Source organism: Pleuronectes platessa, chromosome 10 (genome assembly GCF_947347685.1).
Source record: "Pleuronectes platessa chromosome 10, fPlePla1.1, whole genome shotgun sequence".
NCBI lineage: Eukaryota > Metazoa > Chordata > Actinopteri > Pleuronectiformes > Pleuronectidae > Pleuronectes > Pleuronectes platessa.
This window is the reverse complement of record NC_070635.1, coordinates 12,863,180-12,878,909: the sequence shown is the minus strand read 5'-3', so window position 1 is coordinate 12,878,909 and position 15,730 is coordinate 12,863,180. Positions and strand designations below refer to the sequence as shown.

Genomic DNA, 15,730 nt, shown 5'->3' with positions numbered 1-15,730 from the left:
GTGCTTATATTATTCTAATCTCTGAGGCCAGGTCCAATGTAAGCAACACGGGAGGACTGACCATCACTTCAATCACAGCCAGATCAATGGATGCACTGTTTCAGCCATCAGCCATTTCATTAAATTTGAATCAATAAAGGGTAAATAAATATGCAGACGTCAGCATCACACATTTTCATCTCAGGATGACTTTAGTGCCTTGTTAGTAGCAACAGTGTATTTGGAAAAAATAAAGTAATGAATTGTTTGTAATGTAATGAGTAAACAGGGTAAACTGTCAGCAGTAATATGTCACATGTTAAATATTTTCACCTGGTTATTTATTCATGCAGAGTTTTTACCAGGGTTGTGTGTGCAGCATAGTAAAATATATTAACTCTACAAAGACCGACTGACAGAGATCTGAATCCAGGTGTGAATCACCACAAGAGATTTATTGTAGCGGCAAATGTTCCATGAGTGCGTGGTTGACTGACTCTGACACACCAAAGAAGCGTCTGTGACACCGGACTGGGGAATTGTGAAATATGTTCAAATGACCAGGTGTATTTTCTCAGGTGTGCTGTACGGCCTTAGTCGCCGAAGGTACTTCTTCGGCCATTTCTTCCAAAGGGCCAAGCCGGGGTCAGCGGTTTGAGGGTGGTCTACGGTGCAGATGGAGTGGAGCGAAGGCGGAGCTGTTCCTGGAGGTTGCCGCCAGATGGATTCACTGATGGAGTGGGACCACCCACACAGGAGTCCACACCCCACTGACAGCTAGTCTTTGTGTTTTATCTTAATATCCAGGTGAGCTTATCAAATACCAGAATAGATATTTTTCACACTGTTCAAACAGGTCCCAGTGTAAAAAGCACAGGTCTACGTAGTAAAACCATTATGACCTTAGTGCAATTATCTGCTTCAGTTTCAGGGTCCTGGTGATATGAGTGGTGGCGCACTGTCAAATGATCTGATCAGTAAAAAAGGCCAAAGAGGTTTTACATAGGCCTACAAATGTTTTGATGGGGATGAAATATTATTTCAGTAGGCTATGTGACATTTTTTACCCTTGAAATACAGATTATCTGTATATACCTTATCAGACTGGTGTGTGTGTTAGTGTGTGTGTGTGTGTGTGTGTGAGTGTGTGTGTGTGTGTGTGTGTGCTCCTGTACTACAGAGTGAGGACATTTTTGGAAAGTAAGTCACTTTTTCAATGGGCTGTTTGAGGGATAAGACTTGGTTTGAGGGTAAGGGTTAGGTTTAGAACTAGGTTTAGGTTAGGGTAAAGCATTTAGTTTGGATGGTTAAGGTTACAGTAAGAGGCTAGGGAATACATTATGCCGATGAGTGCCCTCACTAAGAAGAAGTACAACATGTGTGTGTAAGTGTGTGTGTGTGTGTGTGTGTGTGTGTGTGTGTTTATGTGTGTGTGTGTGTGTGTGTGTGTGTGTGTGTACTCATTTTCTAGGCATGAATTGGTCATGGTTAAGTTTAGGGATAGATTTTGGTTCAGCCTCCACAATGAATGGAAGTCAATGCAAAGTCCTAATACGGATAGCTGGCAGACCTGTGCATTCATGTGTATGTGTGTGAGTGTGTGTGTGTGTGTGTGTGTGTGTGTGTGTGTGTGTGTGTGTGTGTGTGTGTGTGTGTGTGTGTGCGTGTGTGTTTGTGTGTGTGTGTGTGTGTCTGTGTCTGTGTCTGTGTCTGTGTCTGTGTGTCTGTGTGTGCACATATGCACATATAAGGATACTCATCATACACAGAAATGCACCGATTATACAGTATATTTGGACACAAACCAGGCAGTTGTACAGATGTATGTATTTGTGTGTACAATCCATGTACATGTGTTTGTCATCTGTAAATAAGTTAGATATTTTTTATCTTGTCAAACTTAACTGGTTTCCGTTGTTTGCTGATACGTATCATTGAATGCTTGTGGGAGGTATAATACAGTCCCCACTATTGAAACTTCCAAAGATAGGGAAAACCACCTGACATTTACATTTTGCAGAAGCAGCACACAACTGACAACACTACAGGTTCAGTACTGTATGAGACATTGTGCTACATCGCTGTGCTGAAACAGTGTTGGTTAGATGTCTGTCAGTATCAGTACACACTGTACTCACCAAGAAAAACTTGCTATCTCAACACACTTGCAACTGAAATACCTCTGGGTAAATACCACGTTTACTGTGTGGGTTCTTACTTCCCTGCAACGTATCAAACTGTACCCAGAGTGAGCACATGTGACAGGAACAGAATATGAGTGAGTTTCACGTACGTTGTTCAAAACTGTTTTGCATGCTCACAGTCTTGGGAAAAAAATTTTACCACGTTAATTACAGCAGTAAATAAAATAGGCAACACCTTAGGCAGACTCATGCTACAATGCACCTATATCAGTAAGCTTGCTGCATTTTTTAAGGCTTGGCCATGACAAATCTGGGTGATACCACCAGTTACCAGGAAGGCTTTTTAACTGGATTTAAAACTAATTAGAATACATTTTAACTATGGCTGAGTACTTGCTGTTGTAGTCCAACAAAAATAAAGCATTTTTTACAAAGTGTTACAAACTTTTGTTGTTGTTCTTCTGCAAAATTCTGAAAATGTCACTTACGCCCCTGTTTGCTCTTCACAACTTGAAACACTCTTCTTCATGTGGTTTACAAAAGGTGGGATGGTGGGTGGCCATTTGGTGAGAGATGCAGCGCCCTCACAGAGCATTCCTTAAATCTGGTGGATATTTGGTCACTTACATAACTCCCACGTAGTTTCATCTCATTACCTCCAACAAACAGCCGATTCATATGGCCAGAGGTTCCTGTCCCCCAGAGTCAGCGCTGAATACCTGCAGTGTTGATGCTGTGTATTCCAGCTGAATCATGATTCTCGGCCCTTTAGGCTTTATTCAATCACAGACTGTGTCGAAGTGTTAGCGATGTCTGGAATAAGTCAAGACACTTAGATGACTGTCAGGAGCTGTGAAAAGCCGAAATACGCATGCAGGCTTTTGTTGTGTTTTCAATTTTGTGCCACAATGACAGATCAGTCCGAAATCTCAACATTTTAGACTTTAATCTGCACACAAAACATAAATTTGTTTCACACATATTTATTATGTATCCTTCTCACAGCAACACATGACCCTGGATTGTTTGTAGCGTAACATATTTACCAGGAAAATGTACATAAAACACCTGAAAAATGTGTTTTAAAAAAGAAGGTGCTATAACAGAATTCAAGACAGCAGTTGATTGTATTTGATGCAGAAATGTAAAAATCTCCCTGGTTTCGTAAGTCCAATACAAATATTATCCGTGGTGGTTAAGAGAGTGGGACCACTAGGCGTGGAAGAGGGGGGGGTTCCTTAAGTAGGAGCAGACTTTATCACTCTCCTACTTTCTAGTGGTGGTCCTTTTTCTCACCTCTCTCCTCCCTCATCATAACCAGTGAGTCCATGTGAGCTGTTCCAATCAGATGGAGGGAGCAGCACAAAGACAGAGATAAAGAACTAAACCATTACTCTGGTAAGTGATTTATTCCTCATGTAAATGTTATGATCTCAGAATTGTAACAGCAGCCATTTGAATAAGTGAACTTCAATGTAAGTTGAAATTTGAAGAAATCATCATAGTTAAGGAGTGTGAACATATTTTGTTGGTTATTACTGAGGAAATCTGAATGCTGTGCTTCAGCTGCAGAAAAAAACTATTAAATACATTTCGCAATGAGTGAAGAACATGACATTTGTGATTTTTGTGTGCAAACATAAGATAACGTTATTATATCTGCTAAAAAAAGAGAATCTCCCTGAAAGTCGAGTTTAATTAACCAATTCTTAAGTTAAATTAATAAATTTGAGTGCCTAATACTGCAGCCTGTTAGTCAATTAATCAATGCGCTCCAATGCAACTTTTCAAAGTTGGCGTGCTGTGTAGCGAAGCATTTAAATGTGTTTACCTTTTGCACACTTTATTTGATTTTCTACAGATTTAAGGCCAAGGCTGGAAATATTTCTTTTAGTGGTTTTACGGGTTGTGGGTGCAGCGGATTATGTAACCGTCTGTATAGTGAAAGACGTACAGTGTCCCACAGTTCTATACAGTGAAGCTCTGTTACCGCTCAGCTTCGTCTCTCCAGCCGCACTCTCAGGATTTCCCGCTCAAGTCAACTTCTTCCTTCCTGTTACGAATCAGTTCATTTAGACTTTACTTGGTTTGGCAGCCCACCGAAATCAACTTTTACGGTTGACTGGAACCCTGCTGCATTTCTTTTCGTCACTTTTAAATGTGTTCCAGGAAATGTTTTTATTCACTTTGAGTTTAGATTTTTTGTTGGATTTGGAGCATAAATGTGTGACGGGTAACACTGTGAATGTTATAAGAGTGAGGGGGTAAGGACAGAGCAAAGCCATTCTTGAGTAAAAAAAATATATGTCTCAAGTTAATTGTCATAAAATCTTCTGCATTGGACCAAGTCATAATTCATGCCTTTCATTTGTTTCATCTGTAGGGAAATCCTGGCCCAATCCCCCTGCGCAACTTTGAGAAACATACAGGAGAGGGTTCCTGATTTTACAGTAACATACATACAGATTCTCCAGAGGCGTTACCATCAGTGGCTCCTGCTGCTGGCTCAAGATGCTGTTTACTCTGGGACTTCTCCTCCTTCTCACCCCATTTCCCTCCTTACAAAGCACGACCAATGAGAGGAAAAACTCCACAGGAAGCGATGTGCCCAAAGCCAACGCCGTTTTCACCCTTTCAAAACCAAAGACCACTTCTACTTTCCCCAAACAGACCGTTCGCCCCAACCTGAAACCAAACACAGTTGATCAGACTGTTCTACCGACGCCAGCCTCCAACCAAAAGTCTCCGACCTTCAATGCTACGGTGACCACCAAAAGCAAAGCCACCCCGGCAGTAATTCAAACTGGGGCAGCCAGTGGCACAATCACCAACAAAGAAAAGCATACAATCGCAGCCAATCAGACAGTTTCAGCTAAGGCTCCTTCAGCCGGTGAAGTAAAGAACAGCAAAGACAAGCCGGTCCCCACGGGAGCTCCAAATGTTCCCTCAGCATCCACAAAGTCTGTGCCAGCCAGCGGTGCTAAAACCCCCAAAGAAAAACTCCAGCCTTCGGTCAATCAGACTGTTTCAGTAAAATCTCCTTCAGCCACTGATGGGAAGGTTGCCAAAGACAAGCCTGCCCCCATCGTATTTCTAAACGTTCAGTCAACATCCTCAAAGTCGGCTCCTGCCAGTGGCGCTAAAACCACCAAAAACAAGCCCACAGCCTCTGTCAATCAGACGGTTGTAGCTAAGTCTCCCTCCACCGTTGATGTGAAAAACTCCAAAGACAAGCCCGCCCCCACTGCTCCGTCAACACCAGCAAAGCCAGCTACTGCCAGTGGTTCTGCAGCCGCCAAAGACAAGATCACAGCCTCGGCCCCCACCAAAGAGAAGTCTGCCCCTTCTCGACCATTCAAGGTGGTGATCAGTGACGGCTGGGACTCGAACAAAGCCAAGGAGCAGGAGGTGAAGCTGATGCCTGGCACTCCCTTGGTGATGACGCACAAGATAAGCTTGGTGCCCGGTGGGTGCGACGGGGCATGTGAGACTGAGATGGATGCACTGAAAGGACGAGTGGCCCGACTGGAGCGTGAGATGTCCCTCTTAAAAGACAAATGTATGTTTCCTTCATATTTAGCAGATCACTGTACTTCAGACAACTCATTAGAGCTGTGGAATCAATAATTTTGGTTATCTTTGCTGCTCCCCCAGGTCCATGTTCTGCAAATTGTCCAGATGACTGTAGCGGTAATGGTGAATGTGAGAAGGGGAAATGTGTCTGTCATCAGGGGTTCATGGGTCCAGCCTGTGTTAAGTGTGCCCAAGGGACAGAGTGTCATAAAAGTAAGTATCTTAGAACCTTAAAACAAATTGTTTCACTCGGTAACACCTAAATTAATTACGTTTTTTCATATAAAAGATAGCAATTGTGTTAATTTGTTTTTGTTCAGTTTAGCAAACCCAATTCATCTGTGAGTTACCAATTGAAGTAACCTTTTAAGTTGGTACAACAATTTTCTTCCGGTACATATACCAACATGTCTTTTACACTTTAATGTAAATCTCTGCTCTGTAATTTCAGAAGCTGCCAAAGGAAAGGCCAAGGAGACAGTGGAGACAGTGGAGAGAGTGACCCAGCAGAAAAAGGAGCAGAAGAAGGAGAGTGAAGCCAAAGAGTTTGACGTCAAACCCAGAGTGACCACTAATGTTAAACCAGGTCTTGTCAAAACACAGGGGAAACAAGAAGTTTCCGTTAAAAAAATTATCATCAAAGGTTCCTCAAGTGCAACAAAGACCAATCGCCCAACTGTTGGGCAAGTTCTCCTGAAACATGAGGGAAGGAAGCTAGAAGAGGCACGAAAAGGCAAAACCATCCAGGCCTCCAAAAAGGTTCTCCAAAAAACTGACCTCAAGCTTGTTAAGGAAGGAAGTGCCAGTAAAACATTGATTAAATCTGACCAGCTGAAAGATGAACCTCATAACAACATAACTCTGCAAGGTAGCGTAAAGAAATCTAATGGCACTGTTAAAATAGTGACCATTCTGTCCAAAGGCATAGGAACAAACAAAACCAGAACAGGAAAGGAGACTCTGGAGCAGTCCACAATGGCTGAGAAGAACGTCACTCAATCATCTGGACAGAAGCGCAAGACAATCAAAGTAGAGAATATAAATGTGCAATCTATTGACAACAGAAACACTGAAGCTGGAAAGGGGAAAGTCACGCAGAAGAGTCAGTACCTAGTGAACTCAACCATCACGGCAACGACAGACGAGGCTCGAGCTGCACAGAACAAAACAAGCATCCCCGGCACTGTGGTGAGCAGAGGGACGGGAGGATCCGGATTAGGTTCTGTGAAGGTGGTGAACATCTCCTCCTACAGCTTCACCATCACATGGTCAGCACCACAGGGCATGTTCAAAAATTTCACCGTGATCCGGAGAGAGCCGCGGACAGAGGGCGATGAAGACGACCACGAAGACTTTGAGGAGGAAGCTCTTGGATCAGAGAAGGTCACTGCAGCTAAGAACCCGGCCGAAGTCCATGTTCAGACTGAGAACACAGGAACCACTGTTTCTTCCAGTAAAACTACTGGATCAGGACCTAAAGCTGAAACCAAGAGGATCTCCATGGTGGTGCCCAGCAGCGTACGCTCTGTGGAATTCAGCAACCTTCGGGCGAACACACAATATGTCCTGCACGTGTATGGAACCGGTGCTGAGAGAAGATCAAAGATTCACAGAGTATCTGCAGTTACAGGTAATGAATCTCTACCAGGAACACAATCAGTACCAATCAATTACATATTCAAGGATGTTTGACTATAAATGTTAATAAAATCCCCTTATACTTTCTCTTGCCAGGTCCTGAGCCAGCCACAGAGATGGTTTTCAGCAATGTAACAGAGTCTTCCCTCACTGTGTCCTGGTCCAAACCCAAGACCACATTCACTGGCTTCAGGGTCTCCTATACCAACATTGTCACAGGTCGGTGAAATAAAGTGCAGGTCAATATCAACTTGTTTAATGTCTGAACCTGTGGATCCTTACTCATGATATGATATTAATGCTGTGTCCTGCTATAGGGGAGAGCCACTTTGTTGTCATGGAGTCTCAGCAGTCTTCCATGGTGCTGTCCAAGCTGTCTGCTGGAGCCTCCTACATCATCTCTGTAACTACCACACACAGCAGAGTGCAGAGTGAAGCCCTCATGGCCGTTATCACCACAGGTACTCAGTTAGATAAGTTTGCTCTTATGTGCGGACTATTGTGTGTCGTCTTGGCATTTAAAAAAACAGCAATTAACAGTGCATGGATTGTCTCTTGACTGCAGTGCCCGCTCCTCCTACGCATCTTCAAGTGGTCAATGTGACGGATACCAGAGCCGTGCTGCAGTGGACGCCCAGTCTGGGCAAAGTAGACCGCTTCATAATCAGCTATGAGTCCTCCAAAAGTAAGTGTGGCAGCACTGGTAAAATGATGAGTGATGAAAAGCTCCACGCACACACACACAGAAATATAATACAAGCCAAAGACCAAGGTTGTCCTGAGACACCGAGGGGCACAGTTGGCCGGTGCTGAGACAAACATGTCTGAAGAGCGTGGCGGTCCACAGCTGTTTGAATCACCGTTTGAATCACTCTCCATATTTCTATCGCAGAAGTGTGTGTGTGCGTGTTTGTATGTGTGTGTTTGTGTGAGAGCCAGGGCTGAAGCAGCCTTGTGTGAGGACACGGAGGGGCAGGGGAGGATGAGGGACGATGTGGTGGTTTTGGGGTTTAGTTTCAGCAACGGTTTGAAAATGAACCCAGCTTTCCAGATTCCTTCTCACGAGCGGTTGCTGGCGGCGGGATGCCGCCCACCTTGGATCTGAGGGTGTTAACCCATTAGCTACATATATAAATGTCATGACGCAGAGACAGTTTACTCTGAGTAGGCAAGGCCCAAGACGGTTTGAAACACAATGTGGCCTTATAAGTCATGTTCAAGCTATAAATTCAGATTTTGTTTAAATAAATTTGGTAATAAATGTGATCTAATCTTATCACTTTCATTCTCCTTCGTGCCACAGCTCCTAATGTGACTGTGACCGTGATGCTGTCTGGAAACTCAGTGGAGCACCAGCTGAAAGGTCTGCAGAGAGGCACCCTGTACACAGTTAAAGTGCTGAGCCAGAAGGACAGTCTTCAGAGCATGGCCATCTCAACTACATTTACCACTGCTAACGGTGAGTGGGGAGGCAGGGGAAGTCCGATCCGTCATGTTTACTGGCTCAGTTCCACAGTAATCTGTGTGTAACCTGGATGATCTGTGTTCCCCAGTGGTTAAAGCCAGTGAGGTGGGGGCTCGCTCTGCACTGATAACATGGAAAAGCTCCACTGTTGTCTATCACAGCTACAGAGTCGTCTATCAGGTGGCAGGAGAAGAGGCGAAGGTGAATAATATCCCTCCATCCTTGGCACTTGCAGAACAAACACGGCTTTTTGTAGCGATTAACTTTGCATGTGTTTCTCGTACACATCAGGAGGTGACCCTGGACTCAACCATCACAGAGTATAAGATGACAGAGCTGCTGCCCATGTCACGCTACATAGTTCTGGTGCAAGGCGAGAGAGAGGGACACTACACGTCTGTTGTCACCACAGAATTCATCACAGGTGAAAAATAAATGTGAAGTAATTCCAGTTTATTTGCTTCTTGCTTACTAAATAATAAATAATCACCCAACGAATTCCTTTTCCTTCCGTTCTTTAGGTAAACTACGATTCCCTTTCCCAACTGAGTGCTCCCAGGAGCTGCTGAACGGAGCGCTGCAGTCAGGGGAAGTGGACATCTACCCACAAGGAAAGGAAGGACAGGTGGTCAGAGTCTACTGTGACATGGAGACCGATGGAGGTGGCTGGACGGTGAGACAAACTCCTGCTGCTTCGACAAGACTGTATTTAATAGGAAAAGGGTAGAATGGGTTTGGAATCTGCTGTGGTGTGGTGTTTCCAGGTCTTCCAGAGGAGGATGAGCGGAAAGACAGATTTCTACAGAACCTGGAGCGAATACAGCGGCGGCTTCGGGAATCTGAGTGAAGAGTTCTGGCTCGGTACAGTTGGAAGAAACAATTATTATCCCATTATAAAGTATTAGCCAGTAGCCTATAATCTACGTCTTCTCTTTCACCCTGTCTACTTTAGGGAATGAACTTCTCCACAACCTGACCAGCGTAGGCCCAGTGAGTCTGAGAGTGGACATGGAGTCTGGAAACGACACGGCTTACGCTCACTATGGCAACTTCTCAATCGATTCCGAGGAGAGGCACTACACTCTCACCGTGTCCGGCTACTCAGGCACTGCAGGTGAACTCAAATGTGGTATTTTCCTGAACAAGTGCAGCGGTGTGTACTATATTTCGTACTATAACGTTGCTGTGTTTCTGTCAGGTGACTCTATGAGATACCATAATGGACGTCCATTCTCGACCCGGGACAAGGACGCCGATCCTCTGGGGATCCACTGTGCCCGGGCCTACATGGGAGGCTGGTGGTATAAGAACTGCTACAAGACCAACCTCAATGGTCTTTATGGCACCAACAGCAATAATCAGGTAAGGATTAGTCTCCAATGGGGTTTCAAACTGTTCTATCGTCTGTGCAGCAACACACTGACTAGATGTCATTCCTTTTCTCCGACACAGGGAGTCGTTTGGATAGACTGGAAAGGCAAAGACTCCTCCATCCCCTTCGCCGAGATGAAGTTCAGACCGTCCAGGTTCTCCCCTGCAACTCACGGCTGAGGGTTCACCAGTGGCCATCGGAAACATCACATCTGATGTAGAAAATCCAAAGGAGGGCGGATCACACAGTCTGATTCTCCGAGCATGTTTTGATCGCTATAATGACGGCTATCACTACAGTTGATTCAATGTGTGTATGAGATTTTTAGTTTTCTGAAGAAAAATATACCAAAAGAGAGGTAAAAGTTTTTAATTGCAACTTTTTGTATAAGTTTATACTGTTCTGCCTGACCCGTACATTTCCACACAGTTTAATACCTTCCTGTGCAGCGCCATGCCACCCCACTACTACTGTAATTAAATATGCACTGTCTCACTCCATTGGAATAAATGTGGCTGTTGTGGGTCTGAAGTGTTGTTGTCTCATTGTGTGCTCTCTTTTTTCCCCGACAACATAAACTAAAGCCTGTGTCAGCTCAGATGTGTTGTTTTGCCCTTCAGCGCATAGCTGCAGTGTTTATCAGGCTGTCTCTTGTTACATGTGATGCATTCATCTTATCGGAAGATATCCTGACCGAGAAAATATTTAGACATCCTTGAGTTTTAGTGAGAACATCAACATGCAGTCATGCAGGCTGCGAGAGGGTTGAGGTGACAATAAATGGGAGGAGCAGCGTGACCATCTGCTTTCTGCAGTGGGGCACCAGCAATAAGTCCCAACATGGAGCTCTCAGTGGTCAGTGTGGGAGCTGTGTTCATGGTTTTACTGCTGCTGATGGTACTCAGCTTCGTCTCAGCTCGGAGAGACGAATCTGTTCAGGGGAATCACATGGGAGGTAAGTCAACAGGAAAATAGGCTCATGTGCATATTTGACCACACTGGTTGTATTTCCCTATTAAGAATCAATATTAGTGTTTTGTTATTACACATATAGATAACTACAGATCACAGTACAGGTCAAATGGGATAATATATTTTCCCATCATCCTCTCTCTTTCTCCATCTTACCTTTCTCTGTACTAACTCTAACCAGACGTTCCATCTGGACGTCTCCCCAGGTCCTCATCTCCCTCGCTCCCAGGTCCCCCTGGTCACTTTCTCATCGGCAACATGATGGAGCTGACACACGATCATCTGCCAATTCACCTCACCAATTTGGCAAAACGCTACGGGAACATTTACAGGCTGAAATTGGGAAACTCAAGTAATCCTTTCAGGTTTCTTTACTGAATGTTGTTGTAATCAGGTTGAGATGACCACCAGACCAAACCCCTGTTTTTTCTTTCAGCCATGGTGGTACTTAACAGTAGTGAATTTATAAGAGAAGCACTGGTGAAGAAATGGTCTGACTTTGCAGGGAGACCAATCTCATACACGGGTAAAAAACTTAAACTGATTTTTCGATGTACTATGCATGAGTAGTTAGTTACAGTATGTCCTTGAAGCCTTTACTGACTTGTATCAGGTGACATTGTGTCTGGAGGAGGGCGCACCATCTCTCTTGGGGATTATAATGAGGAGTGGAGGGCCCATCGGCGTCTCGTCCACAGCACGTTGCAGCGCTGCTGTCAACAATCTTTGCATAACGTGATCGAGAGACAGGCCTTGTTTCTGAGAAAGGTATAAATGACAAGAGGAACAGATTGTCTGGACACATCAAGCTAATCTAAAATCGTAATAGTCTATAAAGTATAAAGCATAGATCTAGCGTACAAACTGGATGTTCGTCTGTTTCCAAAGTGGCCACATAAAAAGGCAAAGTGTGGTTTGGTCACTGTTCAGGTTTTGATGGATTATCAAGGAAATGCTGTGGATCTCTCCGAGGATTTCTCAATGGCTGCCAGTAATGTCATCACCACTTTGGCTTTTGGAAAAGAAGTGAGTATCTTTCACTCACCAGTTTGGTTTGTGTCTAAGAGGAGAGTTATAAATGAGCTTTTCATCAATGACCAGTTGTGGTTGTGGCAGAGCAGAGCTTCCCGTGCCTATTTATGCAGGAGACCAGGGAATTCCACTGTTTATGTTGTCTCTTTTTAGCAGCTTCCATTACTGACGTGTGTTCACAATGTGCTACTCAGTTTCTGTTACAGTGCATTTCATTTGCAGGAAGTATTAAAACACAAATCTCTGTTATTTTTTAGTACGAGAAACGTTCCTCAGAGGTGCATGAGCTGCACAACTGTTTGAATAAAATAGTTGCTCTGTGGGGCTCGCCCTGGATCACTGCTCTGGACTCCTACCCACTGCTCAGGGTCAGTAGATATGAACCCGACTGATTGTAGGAATCATGAGGAGACTCACAACAATGTTTACAATGGGACCTCACACACATTATAACATCTGTTCTCTCTCTAAGAAACTACCAAATCCAGTATTCTCCCGGCTCCTGAGAGAGGTGGCCACGAGAGATGAGATTATAAAACAACATATCAACAATTACAAGGTTGGTAACAACAAATACCAAAGAATAAAAGGCAATATGTGTCGGGTGGGCTACTCCTGCTACAATGCTCAGCTCACACATCGCTTGTTAAAATGAGACACGTTATCCTCAAGATGCTAATGTGAAAGTAGGTTTTTACAGCTAAAGAAAGAATAATAATGAGAAATCATCTCAGATAGATTCACCTTTCAAATCAATTATTCTTTGCAGAGAAGTTGTTGAATCCCAGATCTCATCTGTTCACATTGATCAGCTGTGACTTTCTTTTCTGTGCAGTCACAAGACAATAAGAGCGAGGGCGCCATCACAGGGTCCCTCCTCCAGGGCCTCGAGGAACAGTGCAACACAGAACAAGGAGTGGTGAGGAGTGAGGACCAGGAGAGGTCAAGATGAAATGTATCGAAACAGACTATGAACTGGATTTAAAGAAGTTTTTTATATTATTCACCTGTTTGCTACAGCTCCTCACAGACACTCACGTGCACATGGCCACCGTGGATCTTCTCATCGGGGGAACGGAGACCACCGCAGCCTGGCTGAACTGGACTGTCGCCTTCCTTCTGCACAGGCCCGAGGCAGGGAACCCTTCTACTTAAAAAACCTCGAACACATTTACAAAGTTCATATCCATATGTCTGTCCTCTGTTGTTTTAATCTCCAGGTGCAGACCATGGTGCATGAGGAGTTATGCACAGTACTGGAGAGCCGATATCCCAAGTACACTGACAGGAACAGACTCCCCGTCCTGACCTCTTTAATCAACGAGGTGCTCAGGCTGAGACCAGTTGCCCCGTTGGCGGTGCCGCACAGAGCCATCAGAGACAGCAGGTCCGCAGAGCGACGAGGATATTTTGAAAATTCTCAATCTCTATGCCCCACGTAACTGTGTGTGTTTCTAAAGTGAAAGAAATTCCTGGATCACCCCAAAATGTTTTGGGTTCATCCCGGGCACATCCAACATCATTCCACTAAGTTTCGTGGGGAAATCTGTTCAGTAGGTTTTGCGTAATCCTACCCACAAACAAATTTTTTAAAAAACAGACAGACAGATAGACAGACAGACAGATAGACAGACAGACAGACAGACAGACAGACAGACAGACAGACAGACAGACAGGTGAAAACGTAGTCTCTTTGGCAGAAGAAATGAAATGACACAAAAAGAGTTACGTGTGCTGGAGATAATTTCTATGTAGGTCAGAGCCTTTTATTGACATTGGTACAAGCTGGTACAAACACACATTTCCCCCCAAAAAGAAAACAACCATGAAACAGGACGGACTGGGACCTGAAATGATGCACAATCCTATCATAAACATTAAAGAACAACTTAACGATATTGTGTAAATTAATTATGTCAGACATGGAAATGACAAAGAGAACAAAAAACATGGCACACACACTAGAATATTTCTACAGCTACAAACCACGAGCATTAATTTGAAGTGTGTTGCAATACTAAACAAACACTTGAGTCCTTGGGATCCGGTGAGGCCAGGAAAAGAACATACATTTCTTTCTCACTAATTTTGTGTTCTTCTGTTACATTTATGTGCAATATTTGATCTGCTCTTCACTTTGCATGATGACAGATGTACAATCTCATATTCAGCATTGCAGGTTACTTCATCCCTAAGAACACAGTCATCATTCCAAATCTTTTTGGAGCTCACCATGATCCCGCAGTGTGGACTGACCCATGCAGCTTCAGACCAGGTACCGCTCAAACTATCGGATAAACACCTTTCACTTGGCTCAGCAGCAGGCCTGAAATAAAGAAGCGTCTTTCTCCCTCTCCCTCAGAGCGCTTTCTGGAAGGAGGAGGAGGCTCCACCACCCGCTCCCTGGTGCCTTTCGGAGGGGGGGCTCGGCTCTGCCTGGGGGAGTCTGTTGCCAAAATGGAGCTCTTTCTGTTCACGGCCTATTTGCTGAGAGATTTCCAATTTGTCCTTCCCGAAGGCGAGGCGTCTCTGCCCGACCTGAGAGGAGTCGCGAGTGTGGTGCTCAAGGTCAAGTCCTACAAAGTTAGAGCACGTCTAAGACCTGTGATTGATCCCTGAGGGTTAGGGCTAGGTGCAGAGGGTTAGGGTTAGGGTTAGGGTTAGCATAGCTGACTTGATGCTTAAACATTAGTTTGTCTCTGTGCATATGAATGAATGTTTCTTGTTTTGCTAAATTATCCTGATTAAAACAGCATTTTCATGGGTTCATTAGGGCCTAGTCACATGTACACATATGTTACTGTGGTGAACTTTTGCCTCCTGTTCATCTGTGAGAGCGAGGAGGAGGATCAATCACTTTGTTTCCTGTGGCAGAGCAAACTGCAGCGTGGCTTCGCATGGACTTAAACTTTTGGTGAACTTTGACCCGTGATATTCGCTGTGCGTGTTTGAATGACATGTCGACATGTTCCAGGTAATAATTTAGTTTCAGGCAGGGCAAACGCTTGATGTTTGATGTATTCTTGTACTTATTATTATTTTAATATTTTATTGTACAGCACTTTGATCAACTTACGGTTGGATGTTTTAAATGTGTTTTATAAATAAACTTGATTCATTCACGAAGTCATAAAGTACTGATCAGTTTAGCACAGTGCTATGACAGTCATCATGGATTACATCAAGGTAAAACATGGAGATAACACGGAATCACAACCTGGATCAGCTGCTGTCTAAGACAATCAGAAAACTGTGGAGTTATGACTGATCATATACCCTCCAGTAAAGTCCTCATGTACTGTGGCTGAGACTGAATTATGTCCTAATGGTTTCAGGTTAAGCTTGTTACAGGTTTGACTATCTACAGGTCATTTACAAAGTACTTCCTGTTTCATCGAAATATCTGAAATGCCCCACCACAGACCAGATCCACCTTAACTAAACACTTCCTCATATTAACATAGTCTGAAGACCACAAGGGCAAAATTTGAAGTTTATCAAATTGTTAAACATGTTTCCTTGTAAACATTTCTTATAAGTAGGATGTCAAAAATT

General features: G+C 44.0%; 2 protein-coding genes across 2 annotated transcripts; both read left to right on the top strand.

The window, feature by feature from the left end:
• The first annotated feature begins 5,561 nt into the window (after window positions 1-5,561).
• On the top strand, window positions 5,562-10,350 carry tnxba (tenascin XBa). The gene is made up of 14 exons (XM_053432337.1): window positions 5,562-5,682; window positions 5,778-5,909; window positions 6,148-7,326; window positions 7,431-7,553; window positions 7,652-7,795; window positions 7,900-8,019; window positions 8,638-8,793; window positions 8,888-9,000; window positions 9,091-9,223; window positions 9,321-9,472; window positions 9,564-9,660; window positions 9,752-9,913; window positions 9,998-10,161; window positions 10,252-10,350. Exons 1-14 carry the CDS (start codon window positions 5,562-5,564, stop codon window positions 10,348-10,350), a joined length of 2,895 nt encoding a protein of 964 aa, XP_053288312.1.
• A 1,036-nt stretch (window positions 10,351-11,386) lies between these two features.
• LOC128448907 (steroid 21-hydroxylase) lies at window positions 11,387-14,797 on the top strand. Its single transcript, XM_053431766.1, has 11 exons — window positions 11,387-11,495; window positions 11,580-11,669; window positions 11,757-11,911; window positions 12,074-12,169; window positions 12,433-12,543; window positions 12,648-12,734; window positions 13,011-13,094; window positions 13,196-13,309; window positions 13,396-13,562; window positions 14,347-14,450; window positions 14,538-14,797. Exons 1-11 carry the CDS (start codon window positions 11,402-11,404, stop codon window positions 14,792-14,794), a joined length of 1,359 nt encoding a protein of 452 aa, XP_053287741.1. The 5' UTR covers window positions 11,387-11,401; the 3' UTR covers window positions 14,795-14,797.
• The last annotated feature ends 933 nt before the right edge of the window (window positions 14,798-15,730 follow it).

Coding starts and splice junctions, on each gene's coding strand:
- tnxba (XM_053432337.1), top strand. CDS start 5,562: ATGACGCACAAGATAAGCTTGGTGCCCGGTGGGTGCGACGGGGCATGT. Junction 7,796..7,899: donor CATGGCCGTTATCACCACAG/GTACTCAGTTAG, acceptor TCTTGACTGCAG/TGCCCGCTCCTCCTACGCAT. Junction 9,473..9,563: donor CCGATGGAGGTGGCTGGACG/GTGAGACAAACT, acceptor TGGTGTTTCCAG/GTCTTCCAGAGGAGGATGAG.
- LOC128448907 (XM_053431766.1), top strand. CDS start 11,402: ATGATGGAGCTGACACACGATCATCTGCCAATTCACCTCACCAATTTG. Junction 12,170..12,432: donor CTTTGGCTTTTGGAAAAGAA/GTGAGTATCTTT, acceptor GTTATTTTTTAG/TACGAGAAACGTTCCTCAGA. Junction 14,451..14,537: donor CCCATGCAGCTTCAGACCAG/GTACCGCTCAAA, acceptor CCTCTCCCTCAG/AGCGCTTTCTGGAAGGAGGA.